Source organism: Glandiceps talaboti, chromosome 20, assembly GCF_964340395.1.
Source record: "Glandiceps talaboti chromosome 20, keGlaTala1.1, whole genome shotgun sequence".
In the NCBI taxonomy this organism is placed as follows: Eukaryota; Metazoa; Hemichordata; class Enteropneusta; family Spengelidae; genus Glandiceps; species Glandiceps talaboti.
This window is the reverse complement of record NC_135568.1, coordinates 18,708,748-18,727,859: the sequence shown is the minus strand read 5'-3', so window position 1 is coordinate 18,727,859 and position 19,112 is coordinate 18,708,748. Positions and strand designations below refer to the sequence as shown.

Here is a 19,112-nt window from a genome sequence, read left to right as displayed (position 1 = left end):
TGAGTCATTAACCTGGCATGAAACACCACTCACTAGCTCCAAGCAAATACAACTCTCACAATCGTGTCAATAAAAATAGCTTGAATGGAGTTTTAGCTAAACTGTAATGTTCGCTTCTTTTTTAATGTTTATCCACACACCAATACATCTAACATTTTTCCACACACCAATACATCCCTAATGCCTAATGTTACTTTTGCAATATACATATTAATCTTTTCACTGTTGTTATGGGTGTGGTCTTGTTGCTAGGCATATGTGTTCACTTTTATCCACTTGCTTATCTCTTGTTACCTTCGCCTAAATACAAAATCATTTGCCTGTTGCTATGGGTGGTCTTGTTGCTTGGCATATTTGCCTATCTTTTTAAATGTTTATTCACTTCCCTCAATATACTGGCATTTGACTATTGCTAAGGTCATGGGCATGGTCATGGTTGCTAAGGCCAGTTATGTAAACATGCTTTGTACAACGTCTACATATTGACACCTCTAGAAACATGCTAGTCAAACTTTATCTCCATTCACCAAGTAGTTTTCGAGATATAAGTTTTTGACCAAAAAGAACTTCTTTAGACTTAATTTGCATACAATATGACTGATGGGATAAACCTAATTATTGTAATGTTTCAACAACACATCTTCATCCCCATCAAATTTCTGCCAAATATCATGTCTTGTGGTTTGAAATTATCCATTTTGCAAAAAAGTAACATTTTTAGACCTAATTTGCATATCAATGATGGTATCATCATGTTATGAACATTTCTTATCAACACATCACTATTGAAGAATATCTGTGTAGACCCCAAATTTCTGATCAATCTGTCTAGTAGTTATTTACTTAAATTATTATTTTCAGCAAAAATCATAGTTTTTGACACAAATGTTTATTCAAGTGCCTACCCAATAACATTGTCATCTCTGCAAAATACCCATGCATTTGGCTGTTGTTATGGGCATGGACATGGTTGCTAGGGCCAAATGAGCGATGTCTTGAAATCTGTAGATTGACATCTCTAGAGACATGCCATGAAATTACAACCTGGTAGTTTTCGAGATGTCCCTTTTTTATCAAACCTAATTTGCATATCACAAATGGGATTATCATATCCTCCTTGGTCCTTCATCTTCATAGCCTTACCAAACTTCAGCCTAACCGGACTAACAGTTTCCAAATTAATTTTTACCAAAGGTCACATTTTTAAACCTAAATTGCACATCACTAATAGTGGGTTAGATCATTACACTGTCTACAGTGAGTTAGATCATTACACTGTCTACAGTGAGTTAGATCATTACACTGTCTACAGTGAGTTAGATCTGTAAGATGTACATGTAATGATGCATAGTCATGTTGGTATCACTAGTGTATGGATGTAATGTTGGTATCACTAGTGTATGGATGTAATGTTGGTATCACTAGTGTATGGATGTCATGTTGGTATTACTAGTGTATGGATGTCATGTTGGTATTACTAGTGTATGGATGTCATGTTGGTATTACTAGTGTATGGATGTCATGTTGGTATCACTAGTGTGTGGATGTCATGTTGGTATCACTAGTGTATGGATGTCATCTTGGTATCACTAGTGTGTGGATGTCATGTTGGTATCACTAGTGTATGGATGTCATGTTGGTATCACTAGTGTATGGATGTCATGTTGGTATCACTAGTGTGTGGATGTCATGTTGGTATCACTAGTGTATGGATGTAATGTTGGTATTACTAGTGTGTGGATGTTATGTTGGTATCACTAGTGTATGGATGTCATGTTGGTATTACTAGTGTGTGGATGTAATGTTGGTATCACTAGTGTGTGGATGTCATGTTGGTATCACTAGTGTATGGATGTCATGTTGGTATCACTAGTGTGTGGATGTCATGTTGGTATCACTAGTGTATGGATGTCATGTTGGTATCACTAGTGTATGGATGTCATGTTGGTATCACTAGTGTGTGGATGTCATGTTGGTATCACTAGTGTATGGATGTCATGTTGGTATCACTAGTGTGTGGATGTCATGTTGGTATCACTAGTGTGTGGATGTCATCTTGGTATTACTAGTGTGTGGATGTCATGTTGGTATCACTAGTGTGTGGATGTCATGTTGGTATCACTAGTGTGTGGATGTCATGTTGGTATTACTAGTGTGTGGATGTCATGTTGGTATTACTAGTGTATGGTTGTTATGTTGGTATTACTAGTGTGTGGATGTCATGTTGGTATTACTAGTGTATGGTTGTTATGTTGGTATCACTAGTGTATGGATGTCATGTTGGTATCACTAGTGTGTGGATGTCATGTTGGTATCACTAGTGTATGGTTGTTATCTTGGTATCACTAGTGTGTGGATGTCATCTTGGTATCACTAGTGTGTGGATGTCATGTTGGTATTACTAGTGTATGGATGTCATGTTGGTATTACTAGTGTATGGATGTCATGTTGGTATTACTAGTGTATGGATGTCATGTTGGTATTACTAGTGTGTGGATGTCATGTTGGTATTACTAGTGTGTGGATGTCATGTTGGTATTACTAGTGTATGGATGTCATGTTGGTATCACTAGTGTGTGGATGTCATGTTGGTATTACTAGTGTGTGGATGTCATGTTGGTATTACTAGTGTGTGGATGTCATGTTGGTATTACTAGTGTGTGGATGTCATGTTGGTATTACTAGTGTGTGGATGTCATGTTGGTATTACTAGTGTGTGGATGTCATGTTGGTATTACTAGTGTGTGGATGTCATGTTGGTATTACTAGTGTATGGATGTCATGTTGGTATTACTAGTGTGTGGATGTCATGTTGGTATTACTAGTGTGTGGATGTCATGTTGGTATTACTAGTGTGTGGATGTCATGTTGGTATTACTAGTGTATGGATGTCATCTTGGTATCACTAGTGTGTGGATGTCATCTTGGTATCACTAGTGTATGGATGTCATCTTGGTATCACTAGTGTATGGATGTCATCTTGGTATCACTAGTGTGTGGATGTCATCTTGGTATCACTAGTGTGTGGATGTCTGTGTGACTATGTGTTTGCCAGCTATTTCATATCAAATACATTATCAGATACATAATTCACCTAATTAAAACCTAACTTTACTTAATAACTGCTAGCTATTGGGTTTAGGATTAAACACAAATGTAGGTCATATAATTCATTTGATTGACATCACATTTACAGCCAACATCACACTAATAACAATCAGATAATGTATGTTTAACATCAGATCAGACACATTATTATCATTTTGTCTTCCTACTTCAAATCCAACTATATCAATATTGTATGGTAAGAGATGAGTCAGTATTGTCAACCAATGAAATATAATAAGTACATACTTAATTAACATTCCTATGTATGAAATTATCAAATAAAATTGTCAATGAAAATAGTAAAACCTATAAATCATTTTGCCTTCAAAAGTCATCCCTGTGGTTATGTACTGGGTTTATTTCTTTAGTTTTTCTCAGATTAACACACAGACAGTTCATTTGAATTCTTACTTTGACTGTATATAGATTAAGTTAGGGTCATTGTGCTAAAGCCAACACAGCATTCCATCTCTCAATCTGCTCTTATTTGTTAAGGAAGCCATTTTGAAATGAACCATTTATCTAGGAGCATAAGGAAGGTCTATGCATTTCAACACTAACAAGCTACATGTACACTAGTATACCATCAACTAATCATACATATTTTTACTTGTATCATGTGCTCTGAAGAAAAAATATGAATAAATTATACACAGTTTCTCTAGGGACATGATTATGAGAGAAATAGTATATAATAACGCTGAAAATATTATATGTTGGTAACGACCCAGCTATAGATTAAAGCCACTATGACTGAATACAATGCAGTAATGAAAGGTTAGTGAATAGGGAAACATGTGACTTACCAATTCACTCATTCCCGAATCTGATGGAAACATGACGGGACTAGCACTGAGACTACAGCCCTCTAGTGTAGGAGCTCAACACCACTAATTATACTACTGTCACTACAGCTGCTGACAGATACTGCATGCAAATGATGTGACATCTTTTACTGAACCATCCAACACAACTCCAACACACACAAAACCGCCATTTTTCTTTACAGCAAATTTAAGAGGAAAGTAGTACAAATGTAGCTTGGTTGAAAGGTGCACTATTATGCAAAAAGCAAATCCTCTATTAAAACGCTGGGCACAAGGTAGGGATTTCCTAAATGCTTAAAATGAGGCTACTCTGTCAGATATGACATTAGACAAGAGGCCTTGATAAGGAAATTGAATTAAAGCAAAATAAGCACATACCATATGAATATTTAAGTAGGGGGCTGCAATAGGGCATTTCTTTACACTGATGTCATACTTTGCATTATAGTCACATCGGAAACATGACGACAGTTGATCTAAACACTGTATTAAAGCCAATCTACAACCAATCTGACATCAATGTATAAATTAAAATATTTCATTTTACTTCTTTTTGTATTTCCAAGAAAAACCATCTGACAATATTAGTTTGAGTGTAAAATAAGTGGAAATGTGAATGGTTTGAAGGCCTAAGTGTTAGCCTCACTCATAGAATTGTCTCCATCTCTCCCAAGACACCACAAACAACACTCATTAACTTTTAATCAAAATGGATGTTATTCTATAGACAGAATCTTAACAAAGTCATCAAATATTTCAAACACAAAATGATGATTTTCTGTGATTTGACGAGATTTAAAACAAGTCATAGATTTCATTCATTCATTAAACAATTCAATTCAATCTGTGTTAATTAAGGTGACATTTGAAAGTGAATTTGATAAAGAATTTATGACATCAATAATTTACATATTTTCAAATCTAACAATACACATTATGGCCGTGTAGTGGTGCAAATAACTCTACTATTTACATATCTTATATACATGTACAGGACATAGACAATGTGAAAGTTAGATATTATATTAATGAGATTTATCTAGAAACAGTTCAACTATGCTACAATTAAGAGTAACCATAGTGATGAAATATTTGTGGTTCTGGTCAAAAACTTCCCTACAAAACATATTTCCCACCATTAGCTTTATGAATTCAAAACAATTTTTTTCAGTTTATTAATAGTAAAACTTGTTCACTACTACAGTTGTCACTCATCATGGTATCATTTTTTTCTTACCCAATGGACTAAAACTGATCCCAAATTACCAAAAACAAATCTTCATAAAAGACAGCCCCTTAAATAATTTACTATGATATGCATGACTGAATGATAACATGATTTAAAAAAAAAATTGGTGGCAACAAATAATTACAGTGTCTGTGACAGGCAAGAAATGGCTTGATTTTGATAACTGACCTTAAGGTCAAGGTCAGAGGGTCAAGGGCTTACCAGAAATCTCATACCTGATAATATGAAATTAGGACTGTATTAAAAGTTTTGAGTTATAATGCAGTAAATAATGATTACTCACAACAAACATGGCAGCCATTCAGCAAAAGTCATATCAGTAAATACTTGTACATATTCTTTCGGTCTGTATTACATTTACACAGGATTTAAAATAATTGGCCGAATATAAATGCTACAAAGTATCAGAAGGTAGAGGTCAAGGTCTCATTAGTAGAGGTCAATGTCTCATTAGAAGATAGAGGTCAAGGTCTCAGAAGATAGAGGTCAAGGTCTCATTAGAAGATAGAGGTCAACGCCTCATTAGAAGATAGAGGTCAAGGTCGATTAGAAGATAGAGGTCAATGTCTCATTAGAAGATAGAGGTCAAGGTCTCATTAGAAGATAGAGGTCAAGGTCTCATTAGAAGATAGTGGTCAAGGTCGATTAGAAGATAGAGGTCAAGGTCTCATAAGAAGATAGAGGTCAAGGTCTCATTGACATTAGAAGATAGAGGTCAAGGTCTCATTAGAAGATAGAGGTCAAGGTCTCATTAGAAGATAGAGGTCAAGGTCTCATTAGCTATTATCTCTAGCTATTAAGCTCCCTGCATGAGCATACACAATGTAAATTCTTTACAACAACAAAAACTGCCAATGGTGTTGTAGCACAACTGTACAGTTTTTTGAAATGTTTATCCATATGCTAGTCCATGCTAACAATAGGTGTTCATTTGCTGAATGACTATCCAGTTGCCTATCAAACCATGTTGCTATCTTTGTGATATACACGATCATTTGACTGTTGCTATGGGCATGGTCTTGTTGCTAGGCACATTTGTATACATTTTTACATGTTTACTCATTTGTTTATTAATCGTTATCTTTGTAATATACATGTATGTGATCATTTGGTTGTTGCTATGACCTTGGTCTTGTTGCTAGGCATATTTGCATATACTTTTTTGAATGTCTGTTGACTTGTCTAAGAATCTCTGTTGTTATCTTTGTGAAATACACCATCATTTGGCTATTGCTATGGGCGTGGTCATGGTTGCTAGCGATATTTGCTTACATTTTTTGAATGTTTACTCAATTGCCTACTAGATGTTATTTTACTTTTTAGCAAAATATACTGGCATTTGGTTATTACTAAGGGCATGGTCATGGTTGCTAGGGATGGTTGTGTCAACATGTTTTGAACAAAATCTGCAGATTGTACATTCACTGCATTCTATCATTCAAATCAATTCATCATGCATGGAATTTCGGTGACTTATGACAAGTATATTTCAATCATAAGATGACATTTTGACTGACACTGAATAGTGTCTTATCACAGTACTGCCCTATGGTATAGTACATTGTATAGTCTTCAGGGGTTTCATCAATTTTTAAAGTAGGGGGAGAAATGATAATAGTAGGTGGAGAAGTGCACGCATAGCGTAGCAGGCGAGGTGGGGGGGGGGCGTGGTGTTTGGGAGGGGGGTGTCCCCCCTCCCATGGTGAATTTTTTTTGAAAAACAGAAACCTTTCAGAGGCCATTTAGAGCATCTTTCAGAAGTACAGACACCATTAATTATACATTTACTGGTTAAATATTTAATTTAGAAAAAATGACACATGTCAGGTTTCCTCTGAAGAAAATTTGTGTTACGTGATTTATTGGTAGGTTTTGAAAATTCTTAAAGCTGTCGGTGTAATTCCATGAACTTGGCAAGCCCACTAAGTTAGTAATCGTTTCGACTTATGCCTTCACTCAGTTCGTGTTCAAAATGGTGGATTTTCGAGTACATGTATACATTACAACTCATAGCTATGGTAATAATTATGATAAACATGAACACATTACCTTTATATTGGCCCTTTGATAGTTTAATGAAGCCTGTATCAAGCAAAGACCTCTGGTTCAAAATTAACTTTTTTAGTTGGTAGTCACTTTGACTACCACTTTCAGCATTTTATTAATTTATGCATAAACAAAACATTAAGTAATAAAAGTTTTTTCATGAAATTAGTGACATTCATATTATGCAAACATTTGACCTGTCCTAAAATACTACATATAATATCATACTATTATAATAGTAAGTAAATATCATATAAATGATTATTGTGTGTACCAACCTCTCATTTTGCAATGTCCACTTGGAAACCTCAAACTGACACCAATTTTGGCATAAATACGTACATAATAAATATAGTATTTTACATCCATTCATTCAGTCACACACATGTATACATGTACAAACACCCCCCCCCCCCCCAAACACACACACACACACACACACACACACACACACACCAAACAGTTACTGGCCTCAAACATATATACAGGACGACTGAGAGATTGACAAAAAGAAACTTCAAAACACTAACTAAATCGCTAGTCACACAGCAAAATTATGTACTTTCCATGTTGTACTTGTAGTTTATTTCACTGAATCAATAATGGTATGAAGTGTAGAGTTTACACATATAAATGATTAGTGGCTCATTCCATTTTGGGTGTGTGGGTTGGTTGTCAAACTTATAACACAAATGCTCTCAAATCTGAGCATTTATGCTATTTATTATTATTTACTTTGTAAAAGATAAAACGTCATACGATAAAAAGTACACACGGTCACCATTCATTTCAGTTTCCCTTCAATTAAAAAATAACACTCTATGGCCCAACCCTCGAGAGAAATGGTATGCGCCAAGGCATGTCCCTCAAATCTTATCTGTTACTATCTATAAACACAGGAAGTCATTCTGATTATGTCTAGGATTTGTCTCCTCAGCTAAGGGCTTCGATAAACGATGTAAATTTTCATGTTTTCATCCTTCCACTAAATTGAGGTATCATAGTATTGAATGACTAGTTGTAAAATACTATTACATTCGCGATTAGTGGTGGGAGAATGATTTTATTCCGTACATTTTCCTAAGTTTTGTATCATTTTGATCGCAACTGTGTGACATGGAAAAGACAATGAAACAGTCATGAAATCAATAGAGTGTTGCGTTTGAGTAGATGTTATGGCGTTTGATCATATAAGCTACATGTATTTTGTTTATTTTACCAAGCCATTGTCATTGCATGATCTTGGACAGCGGTATCAAACTAAGTCAAAGGTCACAATCTTTTGTCACATGATGTATTTCTTAAGAAGAGTTCATAGCAGTTTTGTAGTCTGAAAATTATTCTTTTATGACCATTACAAAGCTGTCTTTGACTAAATTTCACGTCATTTCTGTCATCATCTCGAAAAATGTAGCCAGAGAAATGACAAGAGTAGGCGGGTATTTTCTCCGGCGTCCGGCTTATAATGAAACCCCTGCAGTCTTATATGGAGATTACATATCTTATCACAGTACTGACCTATGGTATAGTACATTGTATAGTCTTATATGGAGATTACATATCTTATCACAGTACTGACCTATGGTATAGTACATTGTATAGTCTTATATGGAGATTACATATCTTATCACAGTACTGACCTATGGTATAGTACATTGTATAGTCTTATATGGAGATTACATATCTTATCACAGTATTGCCCTATGGTATAGTACATTGTATAGTCTTATATGGAGATTACATATCTTATCACAGTATTGCCCTATGGTATAGTACATTGTATAGTCTTATATGGAGATTACATATCTTATCACAGTACTGACCTATGGTATAGTACATTGTATAGTCTTATATGGAGATTACATATCTTATCACAGTATTGCCCTATGGTATAGTACATTGTATAGTCTTATATGGAGATTACATATCTTATCACAGTATTGCCCTATGGTATAGTACATTGTATAGTCTTATATGGAGATTACATATCTTATCACAGTACTGACCTATGGTATAGTACATTTTATAGTCTTATATGGAGATTACATATCTTATCACAGTACTGACCTATGGTATAGTACATTGTATAGTCTTATATGGAGATTACATGTCTTATCACAGTACTGCCCTATGGTATAGTACATTGTATAGTCTTATATGGAGATTACATGTCTTATCACAGTACTGACCTATGGTATAGTACATTGTATAGTCTTATATGGAGATTACATGTCTTATCACAGTACTGACCTATGGTATAGTACATTGTATAGTCTTATATGGAGATTACATATCTTATCACAGTATTGCCCTATGGTATAGTACATTGTATAGTCTTATATGGAGATTACATGTCTTATCACAGTACTGCCCTATGGTATAGTACATTGTGTAGTCTTATATGGAGATTACATGTCTTATCACAGTACTGACCTATGGTATAGTACATTGTATAGTCTTATATGGAGATTACATGTCTTATCACAGTACTGACCTATGGTATAGTACATTGTGTAGTCTTATATGGAGATTACATGTCTTATCACAGTACTGACCTATGGTATAGTACATTGTATAGTCTTATATGGAGATTATATATCTTATCACAGTACTGCCCTATGGTATAGTACATTGTATAGTCTTATATGGAGATTACATATCTTATCACAGTACTGCCCTATGGTATAGTACATTGTATAGTCTTATATGGAGATTACATATCTTATCACAGTACTGCCCTATGGTATAGTACATTGTATAGTCTTATATGGAGATTACATATCTTATACTCATTAATCTATCCCAAGAAAACCACAAATATGGACTGAATCTCTAAAATATCTAAGCAACTATAGTCAATATCAATCAACATGACATATGAGGGCAGTCTTTAACATCTTTATATATACATTGTGTATATATATATATATATAAATCTTGTTCAAAGCAAAACTACAGGGGGGGGGGTGTAATGCAAGGTGACAAATGTACGATTCTAAAAGGAAACAAGTGACCATTCAATCACCAAATACACTTGATTTGTTTTAATCTAACAGTACCCTTCCTTATCTCTATCCTCCCCTCCCCTCTCCTCTCCTCCCCTCCCGTTCATGTAATGTCATGTAGAATTTCAAGTATGCACATGTCATTTGTGTGAATTCAAATTTCAATATATATATATATATTAGCATATTGGAGCACATCTCAAAATACCACTAGCACTAGGTGAATTCTTTTGATGAAAGTCTTGGCAGTTTGAATAACATTTCAATATGTGAAATGCACATACTCAACAACTCCTCATAGACAATTTGATATGTATATGTATGTCTAGTCCTATTTTACCTTTATGGCTAGTACCAGTAATGATAAGGTTTACACTACTATATAGTTACAATCAACTTAGGAATTACAACCAAGGTAATATGTGACTCAGCTAAATTCTGCATACATTTAGATATCACACCTCAATTTTTTTCTATTATTCAGCCAAGGAAATTACAATTTACAAGTGACCTTAGAGGCCTTGTCACTATAGATAGGTAGTGACAAAACCATTAGGTCACGATTAGTTTCCAGCCAGTATTTTGGAATACATGTTTTATATCATTCCATACCACTCCTAATCAAGAGTATACAATATCATAAACTGCACAGTCGAAGTTGAAATGATTGAACCCCATGAACTTGATATCTGTGCAGGCGTAAACAAAGGAATGACATCACATTCTGATCCCATTCACCAATTTGCACAGCATGCAGACTTGTTCAACTGATAGCAAACAAAGCTGTGTGATGAAGTCACCAAAACATGCTCTTATTTTCGCAGTGATCATCCCAAACCACATAATCTAGTTATAAACAATAGCACAACTAATTTCATAAAGTTGTACAATGTATGTTAGAGGTGTTTTAGGGGACTAGCATGTTTTCCTTTTAATTTCAGTGGTCCAGAACTGGGTAGTTTGTGCCATTCCCACTTTCATTTACTAAATTAAATACACAGCAAAACTACCACAATTACGATATTTAATAAGTAATGGTAATAAAAACTCAACTACCCTCATGTTCAATTTCTGTCGCTAATAAGTTCACCATAGTCACCGGGGGCAGTCCAGATGGACGTACTTGATGGGCACTGTCATGATGTCTATGACATCACTCAATGACATCATAGAGATTGTACTCATTGTATGACATCACTCAATGACATCATAGAGATTGTACTCATTGTATGACATCACTCAATGACATCATAGAGATTGTACTCATTGTATGACATCACTCAATGACATCATAGAGATTAAACTCATTGTATGACATCACTCAATGACATCATAGAGATTGTACTCATTGTATGACATCACTTAGTGACATCATAGAGATTGTACTCATTGTATGACATCACTCAATGACATCATAGAGATTGTACTCATTGTATGACATCACTCAATGACATCATAGAGATTGTACTCATTGTATGACATCACTCAATGACATCATAGAGATTGTACTCATTGTATGACATCACTCAATGACATCATAGAGATTAAACTCATTCTATGACATCACTCAATGACATCATAGAGATTAAACTCATTCTATGACATCACTCAATGACATCATAGAGATTGTACTCATTGTATGACATCACTCAATGACATCATAGAGATTGTACTCATTCTATGACATCACTCAATGACATCATAGAGGTTAAACTCATTCTATGACATCACTCAATGACATCATAGAGATTGTACTCATTGTATGACATCACTCAATGACATCATAGAGATTAAACTCATTCTATGACATCACTCAATGACATCATAGAGATTGTACTCATTCTATGACATCACTCAATGACATCATAGAGATTGTACTCATTGTATGACATCACTCAATGACATCATAGAGATTGTACTCATTGTATGACATCACTCAATGACATCATAGAGATTGTACTCATTCTATGACATCACTCAATGACATCATAGAGATTGTACTCAATGTTGTATAACACTCAATGATATCATAGAGATTGTACTCAATGTTGTATAACACTCAATGATATCATAGAGATTGTACTCAATGTTGTATAACACTCAATGATATCATAGAGATTGTACTCAATGTTGTATAACACTCAATGATATCATAGAGATTGTACTCAATGTTGTATAACACTCAATGATATCATAGAGATTGTACTCAATGTTGTATAACACTCAATGATATCATAGAGATTGTACTCAATGTTGTATAACACTCAATGATATCATAGAGATTGTACTCAATGTTGTATAACACTCAATGATATCATAGAGATTGTACTCAATGTTGTATAACACTCAATGATATCATAGAGATTGTACTCAATGTTGTATAACACTCAATGACATCATAGAGATTGTACTCATTCTATGACATCACTCAATGACATCATAGAGATTGTACTCAATGTTGTATAACACTCAATGATATTGAGTGTTGTCATTATTGTTTGGCATTACTCTATGACATCACAAGGATATCAAACACTCCTGCCCAAAGTAACATTGTCAGGGTCTTGTGATAAGTCTGTCTTTACACATTTTAATGTGAAATTTTGTCAAGGATACAGATATACAATAGTACTACTTACTTCCAAAGACTGAACACTAAATCAATGAAAACCACCAACGTCAAAAAACAATTCTGTATCTCAAAGTTACATATGCTTGTCATTGTAATGTTGCCAGTTTTGTTGCTGTGGACGTGAATGACTTTGTATTTCTTTCTGTTTTGTGTCTGGTTGTTGTTTATCACAACGTAAATGTTAACATAATATATATTACAATTAGTAAGTTTATGTCTGCACATCTTCATGTGTCTGTCTTTATTATCTGTATCAGTCTATTTCTTTGTGAACTTATATATTTCTAACTGTGTGGCTATGTTTCTAGATTTCTGTGTATGTCTTTGTGTACATGTAGCTATGTGAAAATATTTATATGTGTATATGTGGTGATACTAGCAGTATTAACAAGCACAATACAGAGCTGTACACATGCTGGTCACAATACAGAGCTGTACACATGCTGGTCACAATCTATAGTGGCAAACAATACAAGGACAACTCTTGGCATTAATAATTCATGGAAGGGCATAAAATTATTTCACCCAAAAGATCAATGTTTAATACTAATAATGTACACACAGATGTATGCATAGAATTTGAACAAAGAGCAGGTAGACAAAGTTGTCTGAACAGTCAGTATGACAGTATGTGACCTCACCTGGAAAGACAGGTAGTCAGCATCATCAGATGAATCCATAATGGCCTTACACTAAAGCCCTGGATAAATCAACTAAGTCACTTTGTTTATCCTTTGTGGTACATCAGAGATCCAAATATTCCACATCAACAGTAAAATACATCCACTGCTGCTAGCGTAGCAATATAATCTTCAATACACAAGGTTTATCCACATGTATATTTGAGTGTTCCACACTTTATTAAACAAATTCTACACGGTCTGAAACATCATTTGATTATGTAACTATTTTTGTCACTGACAAACCATATGGTGGCAATATGCAGATGCTACAAATAATTAGAATTTCATTATCATTTCAAACAGTGCCTACAAATAGCATTTATCCATCTATGTTCATAAATAAAACTTAAGGCAAGCAATCTATATGATTTGGAAATGAAATTATATTAAAAAGTTACAATATTTTATCAACTCTACATGTAGCTATCATGAAAACTATTGCAAATATGCAAATATATGCCACAGCCCTAAGGGTCACATGACCACATTCAACCGTCATGATATCTGCTGTAAACATGTCAACAAAATTGATGAGAAGTTATTTTGGTCACTTGTGTTCAGGTTGTCATCTCTTCTCCCTGACACATACAGATATGATGGTACGCCAAATACAAGCTGTTAACTCACTCCATTTAGCACTGTATCGATAAAAGATGCCTGGTTATAAAATAGTGCCAATGACATTGTAGCATAACTGTAAAGTTTCTGATAATTTTTATAAAATATTTATCCACATGCCAATTCATTCTTCTTCTTCTTGTCCATGCAATATGCATTATTATTTTAGTGTTGCTGTATAGTTTTGTAGTTCCTGAGTGTAAAAAATACATGCACTTGCCGATCAAACTACCCTGTTGTTATCTTTGCCATACACACCATCATTTGTTTTTTTAGCTATGGACATGGTCTTGTTATCTTTGCCATACACACCATCATTTGTTTTTTAGCTATGGACATGGTCTTGTTATCTTTGCCATACACACCATCATTTGTTTTTTTAGCTATGGACATGGTCTTGTTATCTTTGCCATACACACCATCATTTGTTTTTTTAGCTATGGGCACGGTCTTGTTATCTTTGCCATACACACCATCATTTGTTTTTTTTAGCTATGGACATGATCTTGTTATCTTTGCCATACACACCATCATTTGGGTTTTTTAGCTATGGACATGGTCTTGTTATCTTTGCCATACACACCATCATTTGGTTTTTTTAGCTATGGACATGGTCTTGTTATCTTTGCCATACACACCATCATTTGATTTTTTAGCTATGGACACGGTCTTGTTATCTTTGCCATACACACCATCATTTGTTTTTTTAGCTATGGGCACGGTCTTGTTATCTTTGCCATACACACCATCATTTGTTTTTTTAGCTATGGGCACGGTCTTGTTATCTTTGCCATACACACCATCATTTGTTTTTTTAGCTATGGACATGGTCTTGTTATCTTTGCCATACACACCATCATTTGTTTTTTTAGCTATGGGCACGGTCTTGTTATCTTTGCCATACATACCATCATTTGTTTTTTTAGCTATGGACATGGTCTTGTTATCTTTGCCATACATACCATATCAGAATCATTCCAGTACACATTGATATCACACAAGTACATGTTGATAAGACACCAGTACAAGTTAATATGACATCAGTTCATGTTGATAAGACACCAGTTCATGTTGATAAGATACCAGTACATGTTGATATCACACAAGTACATGTTGATAAGACACCAGTACATGTTGATAAGACACCAGTACAAGTTAATATGACACCAGTTCATGTTGATATCACACAAGTACATGTTGATAAGACACCAGTACATGTTGATAAGACACCAGTACATGTTGATATGACACCAGTACACATTGATATGACACCAGTTCATGTTGATAAGATACCAGTACATGTTGATATCACACAAGTACATGTTGATAAGACACCAGTACATGTTGATATGACACCAGTACACATTGATATGACACCAGTACATGTTGATATGACACCAGTACATGTTGATATGACACCAGTACACATTGATATGACACCAGTACACATTGATATGACACCAGTACACATTGATATGACACCAGTACACATTGATATGACACCAGTACATGTTGATATGACACCAGTACACATTGATATGACACCAGTACACATTGATATGACACCAGTACACATTGATATGACACCAGTACACATTGATATGACACCAGTACACGTTGATATGACACCAGTACATGTTGATATGACACCAGTACATGTTGATATGACACCAGTACACATTGATATGACACCAGTTCATGTTGATAAGATACCAGTACATGTTGATATGACACCAGTACATGTTGACATGACACCAGTACATGTTGATATGACACCAGTACACATTGATATGACACCAGTACACATTGATATGACACCAGTACATGTTGATATGACACTAGTACACATTGATATGACACCAGTACACATTGATATGACACCAGTACATGTTGATGACACCAGTACACATTGATATGACACCAGTACACATTGATATGACACCAGTACACATTGATATGACACCAGTACATGTTGATATGACACCAGTACATGTTGATATGACACCAGTACATGTTGAAGACACCAGTACATGTTGATATGACACCAGTACACATTGATATGACACCAGTACATGTTGATATGACACCAGTACATGTTGATATGACACCAGTACACATTGATATGACACCAGTACATGTTGATATAACACCAGTACATGTTGATATGACACCAGTACACATTGATATGACACCAGTACATGTTGATATGACACCAGTACATGTTGATATGACACCAGTACATGTTGATGACACCAGTACATGTTGACATGACACCAGTACATGTTGATATGACACCAGTACACATTGATATGACACCAGTACATGTTGATAAGACACCAGTACATGTTGATAAGACACCAGTACATGTTGATATGACACCAGTACATGTTGATATGACACCAAAATAACATTTTTAGACCTTATTTGCATATCAACAATTATAAATTCTTTACCTCAGAGTTCAAAATACATGTATACCGTATAGTAGCATAGTAACTTTAGCCAGTGCAGGTACATGTAGATTTCAAATCTGAGGTGCACGTTGTGGATGTTAAGTTATTATCAATGGCAAAACTATACAAATCTCATCAGAATAACAACATCTCTCTCTAAATAGTTGTTTTGGATCAAGCTTTGAATTGTGACATTAATTTAATCAACATCAATCTATCCGTTGACTTATCATAAATGTAGAAATAAAGTAGACACAAAATCTCACTTCAAGTCTTGAGACTTTCCGTCAAATACAAGACATTAAATACAAGACATTCAAATTGGTAATTTCAATAGCATAAAATGGGTGTCATACATTGTGTTGCCATGTCGGCTCCTGAAATACCAGTGTTCTCAGATGAACAATGTAACGTGCAATTACCAAACCCTAAGTAATCTGATAGCGTATCGGGACAACTGATAGCATAACGGCAAAAATTAAAGGATATTGGGCCCGGTACGTGAAAACCCTCTGGGATGAACACTGAATACATTGTTTACGATCAATGAGTGATTGGATACTCTTCCAAGAATTTTTGTTGACAGGAGTCGATATGACATTTATTTTCTCAACATATCGGAACTTGTTCATTTGTTTCACTGTGATAGACAAAACTACACAACTTTTGTATATCTTTGAAAATGTGAATAATTTGTGGTCAATCTACAGTTATTTATCAATTCAAACACTCTTTCATTCATAACCACTTGTTACAAATTATGACTAATATTTCAAGTTACGACAATTTAACATGAACCTTAAGACATATATACCATGTTGTACTACCTAACTAATATACGATCTTACAAGTTACAGTGCAGTGTGTCTCCATATGACATTGCTAACTGTCATAAAACAGATTAATCATTGCACCTGTTTCATGTCATCGTTACATTCTGAAAAATGACTGAGTTAAAGTACAGCCTACAACACTATGATACACAACACTTGATATCACTTTTAATGACCACATCCCTCAGCTGTTATTTAATTAATCACAACTTACAAAACTCATTTTGAGTACTGCGTTCTGGCATTACTTCAAAGTCTGAACTTAACAGTATGACAATATATTGGCTACTGACAATGGATCACAATACTTGATAGAACAGCCAATGTATGTATGCATGCATAATTAAATATCTATATTGAGATGTGAGAGAAGTGAGGGCAGTGTTGTTTCAACACTTACATTATATACAAAGATATGTATCAAACTAGAATATGACATTGGAACAACACTGGCCAACTATAAAAAATGGTGCCGATGGCACTGTAGCACAACTGTGGAGTTGGGTAATGATTGATGATGCCATTGTCAGATGGTTAGATTAGTAAAACATTCTGTCTGGATGAGTTTTTTAATATACATGTACATGTATACCCAATCCCTATCTTTCCATGCAATATACTCTTGGTTGTTGCTATGGATGTGTCAATGGTTGCTATGGATGTGTCAATGGTTGCTATGGATGTGTCAATGGTTGTGTTTATAATTGATTGCTTGCATTATTGATATCATAGCAAGGGTTTTAGTGTACTGGTACTGGTATTGGTATTTAGTTGTCATCTTAGTTGATAGGTATATATACATGTCAATATCCACTTCCCTGGCCAACATTGTTGGAATCAGCACTAATGAACATCAGTTCAGTTGTGTTTAAAAGAAATTGGTCGATGACATTCTGAAATTTGAAATAGTTAGATGTAAAACACCAACTATCTGATGGTAATTAAAGCACATCATGAAGAGTAATTTACAGTGCATTATGGGAAGGTTACCATCTGGAGATAATAGAGAGTTTCGGCTACACGTTCAACGTGTACGCGAATGCGCAACTCACTCACGATCACGTTCGAGTACCAGCTGTGACCTAATTTTGCTTCGGCTAGCCGTTTACGTATATCAATAAAATTACATTAATGTTTTGGTTATATGACTTAAATAGCGCAATGACAATAACTGTATGGCTCGACATTATGACAAGACAAATTTTTACTTGAATAATCTCGTATGTTCACAATAAAATCACCCTGTAATATCTTGAAGATTGCAGCGGCAGCCATCATCATACATCGTGATTTCTGTGCAAAATCAGTTACGTGAAGGCAGCCACAGATTCAAGGCTGCATTTTAAATATTTTATCAAGGAAAACAAAATTACTCAGGTGTATTATGTTGTGAGGGGTCAACCTTGCTAAAAGCATCAATATGTTTTATTATATTAGTTATGATTTTACAAAAAAAATTAAAAGAAATTTCACGTTGTTTACTTACGTGTAAACAGCCATCGCCACGTTCGAAACGCCCGCGAAACTTGTCAGTACGCAGAGAAGTAAGTCAAAATTGCGACGTAGTAGCACAAAATCTCCTACGTCACACGTGCGCGTACACGTTGAACGTGTAGCCGAACCTCTCTAATGATGAAAATGTGAGATATGAACCTGTA

General features: G+C 34.8%; 1 protein-coding gene across 6 annotated transcripts in view; it reads right to left on the bottom strand.

The window, feature by feature from the left end:
- Positions 1–19,112, bottom strand: part of LOC144450752 (voltage-dependent L-type calcium channel subunit beta-1-like) — a 113,938-nt gene that overhangs the window by 63,082 nt on the left and 31,744 nt on the right. The window contains exon 3 of one of the 6 annotated variants that reach the window (XM_078141459.1): positions 13,509–13,677. The exons of 4 other annotated variants lie outside the window; for them this stretch is intronic. In XM_078141459.1, the coding sequence (XP_077997585.1) occupies positions 13,509–13,547 (39 nt within the window). In that variant the 5' untranslated portion in view covers positions 13,548–13,677. Of the gene's footprint in view, positions 1–3,914; positions 4,032–13,508; positions 13,678–19,112 lie in introns of those variants that run through there. One more of the 6 variants, XM_078141460.1, reaches the window with a different exon arrangement.